Here is a 16,920-nt window from a genome sequence, read left to right on the forward strand (position 1 = left end):
TCTTTTTTTGCTTTTAGGGCCGCATGTCATTTTCCGGCTGGGGCAAAGATGCATGGAAATCACGGGACGAGATCACAAGAAGAAGAAGAAGCGATCCGCGCATCTAGGCAGCCACCGACTTCGATGTTCCGGAAGTGGAGGAGTGAATTACCGTGTTATCGGAGATGCGCAGTGGGAGACAGAGCAGAGCAGCAGAAAAACTGCAGATGGGTGACCTTTCCCAGCCCAGTTAACATCGTATCTCCGGGCCCCGGGCAGGGTAGGGGAGGCAAAATTCTAGCCGGCCGGATGGATGGATGGACCGTGATGATTGGATGAATGCGAAACGCACGCGGCGCGAGAGAGAATGGAACCGAATCCATGGCGATTTTGGGCGGTGATCGCCATCCGTCTGAGGGACACGGAACATGTGATGCAGAGATGAGAGGGGCGAAGGGATGGAGAGCAAGAAACGTGTTGCACGCACGCACGCACGCACGCACGCTTTCCTTCCTTTTCCTCCATCGGCGAGCGTCTCGGCACGTCTAGCTCACCTATTCACCTTGGATTGGATTGAGATGCAGGAAGGATTGGGATTTCCAAATTCCGAGCACAAACTGTTGCTCATGCAGTCTGAAACTACTGACGGTAGAAACTGCTTGTGCGAATCTGGCAAACCTCTCCCATCCCACGTGGCAGGGCCGCAGGTGTGGAGTCGTCAGGGGTGTGGCGACTGACGGCAGGACCGGCCGGCAGGCGAGCCACGTCGTGCTGTCCGTCCACGGGCTGACGGGCTCCCTCCCCCTATCATTGGGCCATCCATCCATCGATCACGCCCACGCACGGGACTCGTCGGGGGGGCCAGATGCCGGCTCAACGGCCCAGACGTCACCACGTGATGGCATACATCAATCAACAGCCGCCACAACAACCTCTTCGCTCTCCTTCTTTCCCTTTCTTTTCGTTTCCCATAGCACAGGCCGCAGCACAGCTCCCCACGCGCCCGAATCCCCCCGGCCCCCGTCGCCGCCAGGTGGGCCCTCGCCGTGCCGTCCCCGCACCCCAACCGGCCAACCCGATCCCCAAACAGATGCCTGTGATGTGTGCCTGCCTCAGCCCGCCGCGCCATTCCTCCCTCCCTTCCTGCTCCTCCTCCTCTCCCAGTGCGCGCGGGCGGCCTCACATCACTTGAGCTCACTCGCGCCGGCAGCCGGCAGGCTTGCTCGAGATCCAGCACCCCCTGCTCGGCTGCCCCCAGGGCGAGGGCACCGCCCGTGACCCGTGATCTTGCCTCACCTACTCCTGGATTCGATCCCATCCAGCGCCCCGCCCCCTCCCTTTCCAGATCTCACCCCCGACCCATGACATGACCACTAGGGCCCGACGCCCACGCGGGGGGAGCAGGAGCACCACCACCACCACCACCACCACCACCACCGTCGTCGCCTCCGCTGCCGCCCATGGCCCCGCCCCGCCGCGTTGAACGCCTCGCCCCGCGCGCCGCCGCCCATGGAGGACCTGGCCGCCGTTAGCTCCGCCGCCGCCGCCGCGGGGCTCACGCTCTTCGCCACCGCCGTCGCCGACATCATGGAGGAGGCCGCCTCCGCCTCCGCAGCCGCGTTCGGGATCGGCGCCGCGCTGCCGCCGCCGCCCCCGGTGCAGGCGGGGCGCGGGGAGGAGGACGCGGGGGGCGACGCCTCCGCCTGCGGGAGCCCGTGCTCCGTCGCCAGCGAATGCAGCAGCGTCGCCACCGCCGACTTCGAGGGCTTCGCCGAGGTCGGCTCCGCGCTCGTGCTCGACGACCTCGTCGCCGCGGCCGCCGCCGCCGTGCCGGAGGCCGCCTCCGGCACCAGGATCGCGGGGGCCGGCGCCAGGAGCGTCTTCGCGGTCGACTACGTGCCGCGCTGGGGCCTCGAGTCCATATGCGGCCGCCGCCCCGAGATGGAGGACGCCGCCATCGTGCTGCCGCGGTTCGTCGACGTCCCGCTCTGGATGGTCGCGGGCGACGCGCCGGTGGACGGCCTCGACCGGGCCTCCTTCCGCCTTCCCGCTCACTTCTTCGGCGTCTACGACGGCCACGGTGGCGTCCAGGTAATTGTGATGCCTCGGCGCGTGCCTCACCGCAACAAACGAATTCAGCACCGCGCAAACGCGTACCACTCGATTCCAACTCCCTGTGTCTTGTCTTTGCTGCCCCATCGCAGGTTGCCAATTACTGCCGCGAGAGAATCCACTCCGTACTGATAGAGGAGCTCAGTAAGGCAGAGGAATCAGTGTCTGGCGCTGACTTAAGTGGCCTGGAGTCCAAGAAGCAGTGGGAGAAGGCCTTTGTGGACTGCTTCAGCCGGGTTGATTCAGAGGTGGGAGGAAATGCAACAACCGCTGGCAAGCCTGTGGCTCCAGACACGGTGGGGTCAACAGCGGTGGTCGCAGTTGTCTGCTCATCACACATAATTGTTGCAAATTGCGGTGACTCACGGGCAGTGCTCTGCCGGGGCAAGCAGCCCTTGGCGCTGTCGGTGGACCATAAAGTAAGCCATCAGCTCTTGTTGGGTCAACTATTGTACTTGATTCACCAAATCAGACAGCATTCTGAATTATTGGTTTAATTCTATGCATTGCTAATCTACCATTCTTGTTTCAGCCAAACAGGGAAGATGAGTATGCGAGGATTGAGGCGCAGGGTGGCAAGGTCATCCAGTGGAACGGCTATCGGGTTCTCGGTGTTCTTGCCATGTCCCGATCAATTGGTACATATCCCTCCCCTCTTGATGTCATGAGTGCAACATTGGTTTACGATGACATACACATGTGCACATTCCTTCAATTTATGAGAAACTCTGAACTAGTTTATCTAATTGTTTTCCAACAAGGGTACAATACGTAGCTATCACCACTTGGTAATATGTTGACTGTCCATTCTGTTCATGGACAAATTAATGGTGATTTGTTTGTTGTAATTTTGCTTCAGGTATATATGCTTTCATTTTGCTAGGTTCCAAATTTGTCTTGTCCGTTATGGAAACCTAATGAGTTCTAAAGTAATTGCGCCACCGGATGAAATTGTAAAGACTTCTATGAGATAACAAACAGTTGGGGTTTTTGGAATTTTCGCTGACTATGCAGCAGACTGTGAGCCCCTGTGTCCATATGTGGTTAGTGGTTACTATGGAACAATTGCGGAACAATTGTAGCGCTTCCAGCCTTATGAGGAAGTTAAGTAATGCTTATCTGTTGAGCTCTGCGCATTTTCTTTCACCCATGAGAGTGCCGAGTGCACAAATTTAGTCAGCCTTGTTCATTACTTGGACCTATGCACGATTGGCCCTATGTTCTAGTCATTGACTCCTTACAGTCACAGGAGAGGGTTAGGCCGCCCAACCATCTTTGTTTTTTGAACTTTCAGAGCCTCATAAAATGTTTTTGTGCCTTTGTTTCTGTATTCCAGTCTGGCTCACTTAAAACTTAGCTAGGACCAGATACATATGGCATGACCTAGAAAAAATTGGTCATCAACCAGCCTGCTTTCTACTGTTTATTGCTGTCAACGCTAGATATGTGCTGGTGCATTTATGATGTATTGTTGATTGATTGGAAAAAGAAAAAAAAATAGAAATGATGTGTTGTTGGTCTATTTGTAGGGGACCGATACCTGAAGCCATATATAATCCCAGTCCCTGAGGTCACAATTGTCGCCCGTGCAAAAGAGGACGAGTGCCTTATTCTTGCAAGTGATGGCCTCTGGGATGTAATGTCCAATGAAGAGGTATGCGACGCTGCTCGCAAGCGGATACTGCTATGGCACAAGAAGAATGCAGATGCCTCATCATCAGCCCAGAGAAGCGGTGATTCTCCAGATCAAGCAGCTCAAGCAGCTGCCGAATACTTGTCGAAGCTGGCTCTCCAGAAGGGGAGCAAGGACAACATAACCGTCGTCGTAGTTGACCTCAAGTCACATAGGAAGTTCAAGAGCAAAACATAAACCATGGATTCAGGAAGACATGGACAATAACAATACTAGTTACTAGGACGCTAGAAATGTGGAGGAAAAGATCATGTTTAGTCTGCTGCACAGGCTCATTGGTTAGCATTTGTCCATTTCGACAACCATATAGGCTGCCACGTTAAAGGGTACAGGTTCATACACAAGTCTAATCTGGTTGGGGATTGGGCTGATCAAGAAAGGTGATTGATCCTATAGGGTCCAAATCTGAAACATGACATACATATGTAGAAGTAGGTATTACAGATTGGGTCTGGAGCATTGTTTTTTGCTGACAGGTAAAGGTACAATAGAAATTGCTAGCACTAAACTACCTAATCGCACACTGTACTTGTGCTTTGATATATAATAGCAGATCAGCAGTGCAAGAATACCATACTGTAGGTCTGTAGCAGTTTGTGCAGCAACTATATACGACGTCGTTTGTCCATGACTTATCTCCATGGTTGGCGCCCGTCGTTATTAAAGTCTGGTTCTCAACAGAGTTGTTTTGGCGATGAGGATTCCATCCATTCTGTCATGCTGATGCGTTTTCTGCCATGCTAATCAAGTAATCAGTGAAGTTGACGCAGTTGGTCACAGTTTGAAGGATAAGTTATGCCATGTCGACGATCTAACACAAGAGCAGGGAGTGAGCCTAGCTCAACTGGTTAGTGCGGGAGGGTGCGAGGTTAAGTGAGCCTAGCTCAACTGGTTAGTGCGGGAGGGTGCGAGGTTTAGTCGTGCACTCTAGCCACCCAGGTTTGAGTCCTTTTAGGTTGAATTTGGATGCATATTTCTTCTTCTTAATTAATTAATTAATCTATACTTAATATAAAAGAGCGGTTGTTTCTTCCAACCTTCATGGTCATTTTGCAAAAAAAAAGTCCCTCAACTTTTATGGAATCAACCTGCAGTCCAAATTCTAAAGAGAGGGGGGCTCGGGTGGAAAAAGGAGGGAAGGGAGGAGGTTAAAGGGGGAAAATGGCTGCCTGTTCCGCCGCGCGCCGCCACCTCCTGCCACTTGCTCGCCGGTGCTGCGCGCCGCCCAACGCCTCGCGCTCCCTGCTCCATGCTGCCACCTGCACCTCTCATGCGCCTTGTACCCGCAAGCCGCCGATGCCCCGTGCCCTGGTCACGCGCCAGGCCGCCACCGCCCAGCGTTGCTACCGTGCCGACGCGCCGTCACCCGCCGCGCCAAGCCCGGCTAGCACAAGGTCCCCTTCAGTCATGAGATTGAAGAAGATAAGGCCGGTTTTGCATTTTGGTCCTTGAGAAATACGGTTGATTTTTATTACATTTATATGCATTGAGCTTGCGGAGGCGGATGACAGAGGTGGAAGGAAGGGCAACCGTGACAGCCTCGGCCTCAGCGTGGAGTGCCGCGGCGACGTGCGGGGTGAGGCGGGCGTGGAGCATGCAGTGGACGGGGTGGAGGAAGAGGTGGAAGGTGTACGTGTAGCGCAGGAGGAAGCGGCCGGTGTCAAGGGGCGCGAGGCGGAGCTGGTGGCGCGTGAGGGCGCCGAGGCGGGTGAAGGGGATGGACATGGCGCCGCTACCGCCGTCGTGGGAGGGTGCGGTTGGGGCGGCGGCGTAGAGGATGAGGGAGTAGAGGGCGTGGAAGCGGCGGACGCGCTTCTGGACCTCCATGATGCCGTCGAAGGCGTGGTTGCGGACACGCTGCTGCTTCTGAGGGATGGAAGCCGCCCACCCAGGTATAATCCCACCTCGCCAATTTACATCCGAAATCGCGGGCTTAAAACCCGGGATGCGGATACAGGTAATGTCTCCAATTAACACCCGCAGTCCTTGAGTAGCGGTGAGCTTCGGGTCGATGGATGCGGTGGTCTTGAAGGCGTCCCGAGTAGAGCTGTGAGAGGGGGAGGAAGGGGGTGCACTGACGAGGGGGATTAGGGTGAGGTGAAGCGCGGCAGTGCGGCGGTCAGGGTGCAGGGCAAGGACGTGGTCGGGGGAGGCGGATCCGGTGGCGTCAACGGCGAGGTGGGATGAACGACCGAGCACGAGAGAGAAGGGAGGGGGAGAGGAAGACAACAATGTGCGTATGGGCTGGGCCGCGCTGGTGGGCTGTTGTGTGTTGGGCCAAGCAGGCCTTGCGGAGGAGGGAAGTGGGTCGGGCTGAGCAAGCCGAGAGGGAAAAAGGAGGGTTGCAGCCTGCTAAGGAACTGTGTGATGTTTATCTTTTGTTTGAATGGCTTTTGGTTGGGTTTGAGTTTAAGTTTGAACTAGGTTCAAATTTGAGGGATCTTTAAGAGCTTTGGATCTTAATTTCTAGAGCACTCAAATACACAATCATGTGATGTTTATGCATAGTTGCGAGTATATTTAAATAAGTTTAAATATTAGGAAGAGAAGATGATTAGTTTTAAGTTTGTTTAGAAATTTTTTAAAAGATCCTTATTTTTATAAGGAGAGCAAGGACCCGTAGCAACGTACAGGCATTTCTACCGGTACTAATAAAATGGTTAACACCTCAAGGTTGATATTTTTTTTATCGACCACAAGAGCAATAGAGGTAGAGGTTGCACTACTTGCTGGTAGATTTGGTTCCGAGTAGGAAACGATGTGCTCGTGGCATGCTCGCTCCAATTTGGACTGGGAAACTTTCCTAAGGAGGAATACGAAGTGGCAACGGGGCCCCCGCTTTTTATTTGGTTGCGGGACAGAGGTCCCAGCCGGCAAACCCCCATGGAGATGGAGCACAAGAGTGAGGAGGTAGCAGGTGAACAAAGGAGAACACCTTTTGCCATTATGATTCAACAGGTGATCTAATCTAAAGAAGGCTCATGTACTGGAATAGCTTCTCTTATTTTAATCAAAGTTTTAAACATGGAGGTTTACACCCTTTTTATTTTTTCCCCACAATACAAATGTTATTTTTTTCCAAATACCATAGAACCGAGATTCGTCAAGTAAGTGCTGAAAGAATTGGTGGAACTGTAGTTGCCTATCTCAACATACTACAGGTTACATGTTTATATATGGGAGTACTAAAGACTCCAACACAATTACAAATGAGATCGTAGAATATCCGGTTTGTTGTGTAGATTTACAATCTTAGAGATAGAGCTAACAAATCTATCCTATCTATAACAAACCGAATTCTCTTTTGAACAAGATTTACATGAGCCGGACTCTAGACCGACTATATTTCTGACAAGTGCTTCAAGAGTTGCAAAGTGAAATCTTAAACTTTATCATTACTGGACAACACCACGCGATTTAGCAACCTGGCCACATAAATATACTTGGGTTGGGCCATTCACTTTTAATTTGTATATAAAAACGAAGGAACTGGATTCTACCGAACCATGAACGCACATTTGTGCATAGCTAAGTATGCACCTAGAGTATCTTCTTTTTCTTTTTTTTCCTTATAAATTCAGGAATTCATAACTAGAGGAGGAATATGCAACTACGACATATACGTACTTGTATTTTTTTTAAGAGGAGGATGAGCACATCATACAGGGGAGGGAGAGAAAAGGCTAATAAAATAAAATGACAAATAAAGAGTACTAGAGTGCACGACTCCAACCCTTTTACGTTGGGTTTTTTGTTCCTTTTTGGGCAACGCAAAACCAAATCGATCCATCGCAATTCTCAATCCCCCACCCAATTCCAACTCGCATCGCATCGCCTCGCCCAAGTAAGTAGGGTTTTCCTTCCCTTCCCTTCCGTTCCCTTCCCTTCCACCTCCCCTCCGTCGAGCCGATCTCCGTCGGTCCGCCGCATTCTCTCCCGCCCCCTCCTCCACCGCCAACCCAAACCCTAGGCCCATGGGGCGCAAGAAGAACGTCGCCATCGACGACGACGAGTACTCCTTCCCGCAGGACGACGCCGCCGCCGACCCCGCGCCGCCGCCGCCCGCCGCGGAGAAGGAGAAGCCCAAGAAGGGTGGCAAGAAGGGCAAGAAGGGGGGCAAGGCCGCCGCGCCCGACGACGACGACTACGAGCCCCCTCCGCCGCCCCCGCCCGCCGCGGACGAGGAGGACGACGACGAGCCCATCAACCTCGTCTTCACCGGCAAGAAGAAGAAGAAGAAGGGCGGCACCGCCCCCGCCGCCTCCTTCAGCGCCTTCAACGCCCTCGAGGAGGCGGACGAGGACCAGGACGAGGAGGAGCCCGCCCCGGCTGCCGCGGCCGGGCCGGAGGCCACCGCTGATGCCGACGATGACGACGACCTCGATTTCGACTTCAGCAAGGCCAAGAAGAAGAAAAAGAAGGACAAGGTAGGTCGCTCTGCGCCTGGCAAAGACGAAGACGACGAGGCTGCTCCGCCGCCCCCACCCGTGGCTGAGGAGGAAGATGAGGATCCCTTGGTCGCTGGTGCGGCAGCTGCAAAGAAGTCGCAGAAAAAGAAGAAAAAGAAGGGCACGTTTGTCACGGACGATGAGGACGTCGTCAAGGCCCTGGCTGATGTTGAGGATTCTCAGCCTGCGGATGAGCCTGAGCCGGAGGAGGTGAAAACTCAGGATTCTGTGCCTGCCCCTGACGCGGATGATGCCACTGGAAAGAAATCAAAGAAGAAGAAAAAGAAGGGAGGGTTTATGGTGGATGGTGAGGATGCAGACCAGATCCTTGGGAAGATGGAGGACCACCCACCTCCTGTTGAGGAGCCTGAGCCCAAGGACATGAAGGATGAGGCCCCTGTCGCTGCTGCTACCCCTGTCGATGATGCTGAAGGGAAGAAATCAAAGAAGAAAAAGAAGAAGAGCGGAAGGACAGCACAGGAAGAAGAAGACTTGGACAAGCTTTTCGCTGAGCTTGGTGTGGCCCCGTCTGCGGAGGACAAGCCAGTGCAGGCACCGGATTCTACCTCAGTGGCCAAGGAGGATGTAGGAGCTGCTGGGGATGGTAATGTGGATGACAAGGCTGGGGAAGGAGAGGTGGAATCTGCTGCTGCCAAGAAGAAGAAGAAGAAGAAGGAAAAGGAGAAGGAGAAAAAGGCAGCAGCAAAGGGAGCGGAGGCTAAGAAAGAGGAGGAGAAAGAGCAAGAGGCGCCTAAAGGGAAGGTTGACATGAAGAAGCTCCCTAAGCATGTTCGGGAGATGCAGGAGGCCCTGGCTAGGAGGAAGGAAGCTGAGGAGAGACAGAAGAGAGAGGAGGAAGAGCGTCTGAGGAAGGAGGAGGAAGAGCGGCTGCGGCGCGAGGAGGAGGAGAGGAAAGCAGAGGAAGCAAAGAGGAGGAAGAAGGAGAGGGAAAAGGAGAAGTTGCTCAAGAAGAAGCAGGAGGGTAAGCTCTTGACTGGCAAGCAGAAGGAGGAAGCGAAGAGGTTAGAAGCCATGAGGAGACAGTTCCTTGAGCAGAGTGAACTCCAAAAAGCTGAGGGCACTGCTCCTGAGACAAAGAAGAGGCCAATATACGATTCTAAGAAAAAGAAAGCTCAACCAAAGACCGCGGAGACTGCAAAGATAGTTGAAGAACAACAGGAAGAGGTTAATGAAGCTAACAATGATGAAGAAGAATATGTGCTCGTGGATCAGGAATCCCAATCTCAGGTAGAGGAATCTGAGGAGAGAACCGAACCTGATCAGGAGGCTGAAGAGCCAAAACCAGAACAAGAAGAAGGAGAAGAGGAAGATGAGGAGTGGGATGCAAAGAGCTGGGATGATATTGATGTGAACTTGCCTAAGACAAGTGCTTTTGAGGAGGAAGAGGCGAAGCCTGTTCAGAAGCAGGAAAATTCTAAAGCACAACCTGTGACAACTTCTGTCAAAAAGGTTATTCCTCCTGTTGCAAACTCTAAAAAGAGTGAAGCTGATGATGGGGGTGCCAGTAATGGAAATATTAAGCGGAACAAAAAGAAAGGACCTGTCAAAGAGGATAGCTCTAAGAATGGTAATGACCTCAGATCACCAATTTGCTGCATCCTTGGTCATGTCGATACTGGTAAGACAAAGCTGCTAGATTGTATTAGACGCACCAATGTGCAAGAAGGCGAAGCTGGGGGTATTACCCAACAGATCGGGGCGACATACTTCCCTACTGAAAACATTAGGGAGAGGACCAGGGAGCTAAAAGCTGATGCTACACTTAAGGTTCCAGGCCTTCTTGTTATTGATACCCCTGGGCATGAGTCCTTCAGTAATCTGCGTTCTAGAGGTTCAAGTCTGTGTGATATTGCCATTTTGGTTGTCGACATCATGCATGGGCTTGAACCTCAGACAATTGAATCCCTGAATCTTTTGAAGAGTCGAGATGCAGTGTTTATTGTTGCTTTGAATAAGGTATATGTTCTGGAGTTCTGTCCAGAAACTTTTGGCTTTGCTTATTGTTCTCTTATTAATTCATTACTTTAATTTGTTTATTTTCACTGTATAGGTTGATCGTCTTTATGGTTGGAAGAGATGTCAAAATGCTCCTATTGTAAAGGCTTTAAAGCAACAAAATGAAGATGTTAAGAGGGAATTCAATATGCGAGTTACAGATGTGAGTGAACATCACATTCTTGTTTCCTTTTTTTAAAGAATTTTTTTATGCATTGCCATAATTAAAACATGTGCTTGCCTTGCCCATCAGATTGTGACGCAATTCAAGATGCAAGGAGTTAATACTGCTTTGTACTACAAGAACAAGGAGATGGAAGATACCTTTAACATAGTGCCTACAAGTGCTGTAAGGTTTGATAATTAACTGCTGCTTCATTGATTTTTTTAAGATTTGTTACAGCGGCTGTCATATCACTGGCATCTTTAGCTTGACATGTTACGCACTGATCTTATCAGTGGTGAAGGCATTCCTGATTTGCTCCTACTGTTGGTTCAATGGGCACAAAAGACGATGGAAGAAAAGCTTACGTTTGTTGATGAAGTCCAGGTAATGTACTTTAATCTCTATGCCGTTACATAAAAAAAACATTCTTACCAATTATCTAGGTAATGTGCTTTGATCTCTATGCCATTACAGAAAATGCATTCTTATCAATTACCTTCTTGCTTTTCAGTGTACTGTACTGGAAGTCAAGGTCGTGGAAGGTCATGGTACTACAGTTGATGTTGTTTTGGTCAATGGTATACTGCACGAAGGAGATCAAATAGTTGTTTGTGGCATGCAGGTAGAAGTCATTTCTTCACATTTCAATGCTAAACTAGGAGCTGAATTTGTAAGATGCCTCATGTTCTTGCTGTGCCTTTATATAGGGACCCATTGTGACAACTGTCAGAGCTTTGTTAACACCACACCCTATGAGGGAGCTTCGAGTTAAGGTGAGTGTCTGACAATGTTGCAGCTTTGTATATTTGGATATTCACACCCAGCAATATATTTTTGGATTTTTGAGGATGGATTATTCACTCATGGTGAATATTGCAATTTCTTATATACGATTACAATTTCTTACAATTTGGTTGATAGATGTAGGTTTGACCATTCAGATGTCACTGCTCTTTTCTATGTAAAACTACCATCGTTACCGTAATACAGTTGTAGTCCTTGCTGATATCGAACCCAAGAAAAACAAAACTGCAGGTATAGCTAATCTGTGAACAGCCAATTATCATCACTCTGTAAAATAGGATAGGTTTGATGTATGGTCACTATGGCCTACTAAAATGATCTACTGAAGTCATCTCATCTAGTTGTTGTTCTAAATAAGCAAGATGGTTGCTATAAATGGAGTTCCTCTACCAAGAGAACTTAAGACTACCTTTCTGTGGGGCGGTGGTGGAGTTTCATCAGCACGAAATTACCTTAGTATATTAAGAATACCTACAACATTAGTGTATTAGTCTCATTTCACATTGCTATGCTTAGTCGTACCAAGAAGCTTGGACAATTGCCACCTGCCATTCAATTCTTCTTAGATGGTTATGGTTTATGCCACTTGAATGCTATTCATCTCTTTCACCAGCATCAAGTTTTTTCTGGACTTCAAGTTGAAGTAATACACCCAAAACCTCCTATTTACAGGGCACCTACATACATCATAAGGAGATCAGAGCTGCACAAGGAGTTAAAATCTCTGCTCAGGTGGGTGCAGTTTCAATTTGTCATTCCATAGTTGGATGGCAGTGTATTAACTATTGCTTTCTTCAGGGTCTCGAACATGCAATTGCAGGGACAGCTCTCTACGTGTTAGGACCTGATGATGATCTAGACAAACTGAAGGACGCTGTTATGGAAGAGATGACACGGGTTAGGAACCGGATTGATAAGAGTGGCGAGGGTGTCTATGTACAGGCATCTACCCTTGGGTCTTTGGAAGCTCTCACTGAGTTCTTGAAGAGCCCTGCCGTCAATATTCCCTTCTGTGATTTCAGTATAGGGCCAGTCCACAAGAAGGATGTTATGAAGGCTAGTGTTATGCTTGAGAGAAAGAAAGAATATGCAACTATCTTGGCCTTTGATGTCAAAGTGATGCCTGATGCCCGCGATCTTGCAGAAGAGTCTGGTGTGAAGATCTTTGTGGCAGATATAATATACCACCTCTTTGACCAATTTACAGCATACATTAAGAATCTCAAGGAAGAAAAGAAGAAGGAAAGTGCTGAAGAAGCTGTGTTCCCTTGTGTTCTTAAGATTATGCCAAACTGTGTCTTCAACAAGAAGGATCCAATCGTTTTGGGTGTCGATGTCCTTGAAGGAATAGCTAAGGTATTTTGGTATCGCCAGCATGTTACTCGCTCTCTTTTCCATGTTGCTTCAGTCAGTAGTTGGACCTAACTAGCAAGACACAAACAGATTTTATAGGTTCGCATTGAACTAGCAAGACCACGGACAAATCCAATAGGCTCACATCTAGGAACTATCATATAAATATCCAGAGGATTGAATGTTTTGTTAACTGGTTGGGGAAAAGATCAGCCACCTAGACCTCATGAATGGACCCGCCAAATCTGCCTAGTGCTTAGTCCCCGTTAGGGTTTTCCGTACCAAGTTATGACTTCTGACCATATTTTCGATACAAATGTCTGATTTCTTGTTTTCTTTTGTCATCTAGGTGGGAACTCCTCTCTGCATACCCACTAAAGAATTTATTGATATTGGGAAGATTGCCTCAATTGAAATTAATCACAAGCAAGTTGATATGGCCACAAAAGGGCAAAAGGTGGCTATAAAGGTTTGTACAGTCATCTGCAGTGCTATCCATTAAGCTTGTTATCCTGGGTTCTGTTTACTATAATGTTGACTGGGTTTGTGAACAGATTATTGCGAACAATTCTGATGAGCAGCAGAGGAGTTTCGGCAGGCACTTCGATATGGAAGATGAGCTTGTCAGCCGGATCTCAAGGCGATCTATTGATATTTTGAAACAAAATTACAGGGCAAGTCCAATCTTTCTCCCTTGTTTTTCATGCGCACAGTGTAAATTAGTACTAGTTATTGATTTTAATTTTTAATTATTAATGCAGGAGGATCTGTCTTTCGAAGACTGGAAACTTGTTGTAAAGTTGAAAACAATATTGAAGATACAATGAGCTCACAAGGGTTCCTGTTTACTGTTTAGTCGGCAACTGAGCCCCCTGAAGCGTGGAATGCGCCCCATTCTCCACTGGGTAGTCTGAATATCTGTCGTGTAATGGGAGTTGCCAAAGACACTAGAGTTCACCAGGGAGGGTTTCCAAATTTTGATACGGTTTGAATTTTGTAGTTTGCTTGGAATGCGCCTCATTTTACAGCTACATTCTGCAATAACATCAGATTTTGAGCCGTTTACTTGTTTGTGTTTTTCATCGCTTGAACTGTACCTCACTGGTGGATTGCGTAATACATGCCTGGAAGGTCGTTTTTTCTTTTGTTGGAGAAGCCTTGATTTGCTTTTTTTTTTCTTATTTCTTGTGTTCGTCTTTGTTGTAACGATAAATAGGCTGTGAAGCGGTTATTGTCATGGGCAACAAATTCAAGGACATAACACGGGCCAGATGCGACGTATTATGGGCCGACATTTCGGCCTTAACAACATATTGAATGTTCCATCCAGATTTGATTTCAGTTGAATGGGAAATCTGGTTACGGGGACATTTCTTTCCTTAAATCCCTACAGTCCAATGTTCCATCCTACTGCATATATACCTGCTTTGATTTCAATTTTTGCTTTTGCTCGGAGAAATCTGTAATATTATATTCAGTCTTTCCCTCAAAAAAATATTTATATTCAGTCTCGAAACTTTCTCACCAAAATGCATTGTTCGTAGCTAAAACAGCAAAATGGGTTTTGACACACGGCGAAGAGACAGGCTGAACTATCAGCTCCCAATTTCAGTGTGTATCACAGTCAATACTGTAGACTCGACAGCAATCAAAAGCTTGCCTTCAATTTTCATTTTCTTTAGAAACAGGCTCAGCTCAGCTTTTATTTTATAACATTGGCACAGGGAAATACAAAGGTGGTTATTGGAGGAAGAAGAGCTTGCAGACTGCTGTGGAGCATTAGCATGCGCCGTGGAGTTTGCAGGCCTCCAAACAATGTAATCATCAAAACACTAGCTTATCTCCTTAATTTCTTCCAGAATGATGCTGATGCCTGGTCAACTTGTTCTTTCCAGCGCCTCACACCCTCACCACTGTTCAGCTTCAGCTAACTCCTCTGCAGCTTGAGATCCCGTGCAATTTTCAAACCATTTCTGCAAGCGAGCGCCTCCACCTTTGGCACGTCAGGAATTATCAAGTCAGCATGAGTTAAGCCTGCGAGAGGCCTCTACTGCAGTCATAAATGATGACACTCGCTGCCCCTGTGGATGAGCTTGGCAGGAAAAAAATGATCCATGTGGTGGTTCTCGCTGCACTTTTGCTTCTTTATTCTTATTTTTGCTCAGCTTAGATGCCATTGCTCAGTGAGTCTGCAGTTGCGCTTCCTGAGACAGACATTTGCCAGCAAGCTCTGGCTTCCACACGGCCATGCATCTTTATTATTTCCGGCAGTCCAGATTGCTCATATTCTGCACTGAAACAAAGCTATCATCTCCACCAAACAATAATTATCATCCAAGATATCTTTCAAGCTAGTTCTTGGGTGTAGATGCAAAATTTTGTACCGGATTGTGTACAGCTCCTTCAAAAACAAGTGGGCGTAAGTGCGCCTAATCAGAGCACGGTAAATGGATTGGATCCCCCTATTTCACAGGGCCCAGGATCTGCATATGCCACTTCCGTAAACCGGGCCTAATTGGCTGGAAATCATGCAGCTGTCTCTAGTAAAGACACGTCATTGGTGGTATAGATCTATGGGGAGCTTCCGTCCGTCCCGCATTGGTTGATGGTCAGTCAAGAAAGAGGATAACTCAATCCTAGGCTGTTTTTGGTCTTTCTCTGCAGCCAGAGTCAATAGGCTGATCGAATAGAGTAACAACCATGCTTCTCAAAAGCCCAAGCTGCAGGGTTATGGAAAATATTAAAATCTTTTTTGGAAATATCTGAGTAAGCAAAAATTTAACGGAAAGAACATTTTGATCCCTTGACTTCAGACCAACTTTATACACATGCAGATATCATTGCCTTTTCATACAACTGATTTATGGGCATCATAGCAAGCTATTGTGCTTTCTACCAAACAATTATATTTATTCAAGGGATTTGTAAAAGAGTGGTGGCCTGGAGTGTCTTGCCTCTTCAGCCAGGTGGTGGCTTCAGTTAGAGTGCAGTATCTTATGCAACAATGACGCGGCACACAACTCAGCCTAGAGAAGGATCCAGACTCCCTATGAGCCATGCCCGAGAGGATAATTTCTTAGATATAAGATGGACCAAATGAGGTGTTCGGCCTTCCGTAAGATGGATATTACATTGCCGAACGCGTGTTCGGTTGCGTTTCCGTCCTGAATCATTTCCAGCCTCCCATGAGCTATAGCACATGGTTCTTGATCGAAAACGTGTTCGGTGGCCATTTTCACATGTCCGATCCAGCCCCCTTGTTTTTGTCCCGAGTGCCCCTCCGGGCTATTTCCAGCCTTCCATGAACTATAGTACACGGTTACATGGCCAAATCCGTGTTCGGTAGCCATTTTTATGTCTTCAGCCCAGCCCCCTCGTGTCCATCCCGGGTACCCCACGGGCCGTTTCGACCTCACATGAGCTATAACACGTGGTTATATGGCCGAAAATTGTTCGTGGCCGTTTTCACATGTTCGACTTATCCCCTTTTTCCATCCCAGGTGCTCCCACGGGCCGTTTATGGCCTCATGTGAGCTATAACGCACGGTCATATGGCCGAAAATGTGTTCAATGGCCATTTTCACATGTTCGGCTTATCCCCCTTGCTTCCATTCTGGATGCCCCTTCGGGTCATTTTTGATCTCCCGTGAGTGATAACACACGGTTACATGACCGAACGCGTGTTCGGTGGCTATTTTCATGTGTTCGGCTTATCCCACCCGCTTCCATTCCTGGTGCCCTTTCCAGTCTTCCATAAGCTATAGCACACGATTACATGGACGGATGCGTTTTCGGTGGCCATTTTCACGTGTTCAGCCCAACCCTCTCATTTCTGTCGTGGGTGCCCTTTGGAGTCATTCCAGCCTCCTATGAGCTAAAGCACATGGTTACTTGACTAAACACATGTCCGGTGGCTATTTTCACGTGTTTAGCCCAACCCTGTTGTTTCCATGCCAGGTGCTCCTCCAGGCTGTTTCCAGCCGCCCGTGAGCATAGCACCCGATTACATGACCAAATGCGTGTGCAACGGCCATTTTCACGTGTTCGGCCATCCCCCTCGTTTATGTCCCGGGTGCTCCTCCGGACCGTTTCCAACCTCCAGTGAGCTACAGAACACAATAACATGGCCAAATGTGTGTTCGGTGGTCATTTTCACATGTTCGGTCCCACCCCCTTTTCTATCCAGGGTGCCCTTCCGGCCATTCTCGGCCTCCCATGAGCGCACACGGTTACATGACCGAATTCGTGTTGAGTGATCATTTTCACGTGCTCAGCCCATCCCCGCATTTTTGTCCTAGGTGTGCCTCTTGGCCGTTTCCGGCCTCCCCACTCTGAGAAAGAGTTCGAAG

At 48.9% G+C, this 16,920-nt stretch overlaps 2 protein-coding genes across 2 annotated transcripts; both read left to right on the forward strand.

The window, feature by feature from the left end:
• The first annotated feature begins 960 nt into the window (after nucleotides 1–960).
• Nucleotides 961–4,488, forward strand: LOC117850737 (protein phosphatase 2C 53). The gene is made up of 4 exons (XM_034732597.2): nucleotides 961–2,070; nucleotides 2,184–2,510; nucleotides 2,624–2,729; nucleotides 3,621–4,488. Exons 1-4 carry the CDS (start codon nucleotides 1,489–1,491, stop codon nucleotides 3,959–3,961), a joined length of 1,356 nt encoding a protein of 451 aa, XP_034588488.2. The 5' UTR covers nucleotides 961–1,488; the 3' UTR covers nucleotides 3,962–4,488.
• Nucleotides 4,489–7,567: 3,079 nt separating this feature from the next.
• LOC117847519 (uncharacterized) lies at nucleotides 7,568–13,716 on the forward strand. The gene is made up of 11 exons (XM_034728731.2): nucleotides 7,568–10,209; nucleotides 10,304–10,411; nucleotides 10,502–10,602; nucleotides 10,708–10,798; nucleotides 10,926–11,036; nucleotides 11,122–11,187; nucleotides 11,891–11,950; nucleotides 12,017–12,574; nucleotides 12,921–13,040; nucleotides 13,126–13,245; nucleotides 13,333–13,716. The coding sequence occupies exons 1-11, from the start codon at nucleotides 7,759–7,761 to the stop codon at nucleotides 13,396–13,398; spliced, it is 3,852 nt and encodes a 1,283-aa protein (XP_034584622.1). The 5' UTR covers nucleotides 7,568–7,758; the 3' UTR covers nucleotides 13,399–13,716.
• The last annotated feature ends 3,204 nt before the right edge of the window (nucleotides 13,717–16,920 follow it).

Source organism: Setaria viridis, chromosome 3 (assembly GCF_005286985.2).
Source record: "Setaria viridis chromosome 3, Setaria_viridis_v4.0, whole genome shotgun sequence".
Taxonomy (NCBI): Eukaryota; Viridiplantae; Streptophyta; class Magnoliopsida; order Poales; family Poaceae; genus Setaria; species Setaria viridis.

Bases quoted from the DNA above. Each gene is read 5' to 3' on its own strand.
- LOC117850737 (XM_034732597.2), top strand. From the start codon at position 1,489: ATGGAGGACCTGGCCGCCGTTAGCTCCGCCGCCGCCGCCGCGGGGCTC. The intron at 2,071-2,183 runs GTAATTGTGATG...GCCCCATCGCAG, and splicing joins ACGGCCACGGTGGCGTCCAG to GTTGCCAATTACTGCCGCGA. The intron at 2,511-2,623 runs GTAAGCCATCAG...TTCTTGTTTCAG, and splicing joins CGCTGTCGGTGGACCATAAA to CCAAACAGGGAAGATGAGTA.
- LOC117847519 (XM_034728731.2), top strand. From the start codon at position 7,759: ATGGGGCGCAAGAAGAACGTCGCCATCGACGACGACGAGTACTCCTTC. The intron at 10,210-10,303 runs GTATATGTTCTG...TTCACTGTATAG, and splicing joins TTATTGTTGCTTTGAATAAG to GTTGATCGTCTTTATGGTTG. The intron at 13,246-13,332 runs GCAAGTCCAATC...TTATTAATGCAG, and splicing joins TTTTGAAACAAAATTACAGG to GAGGATCTGTCTTTCGAAGA.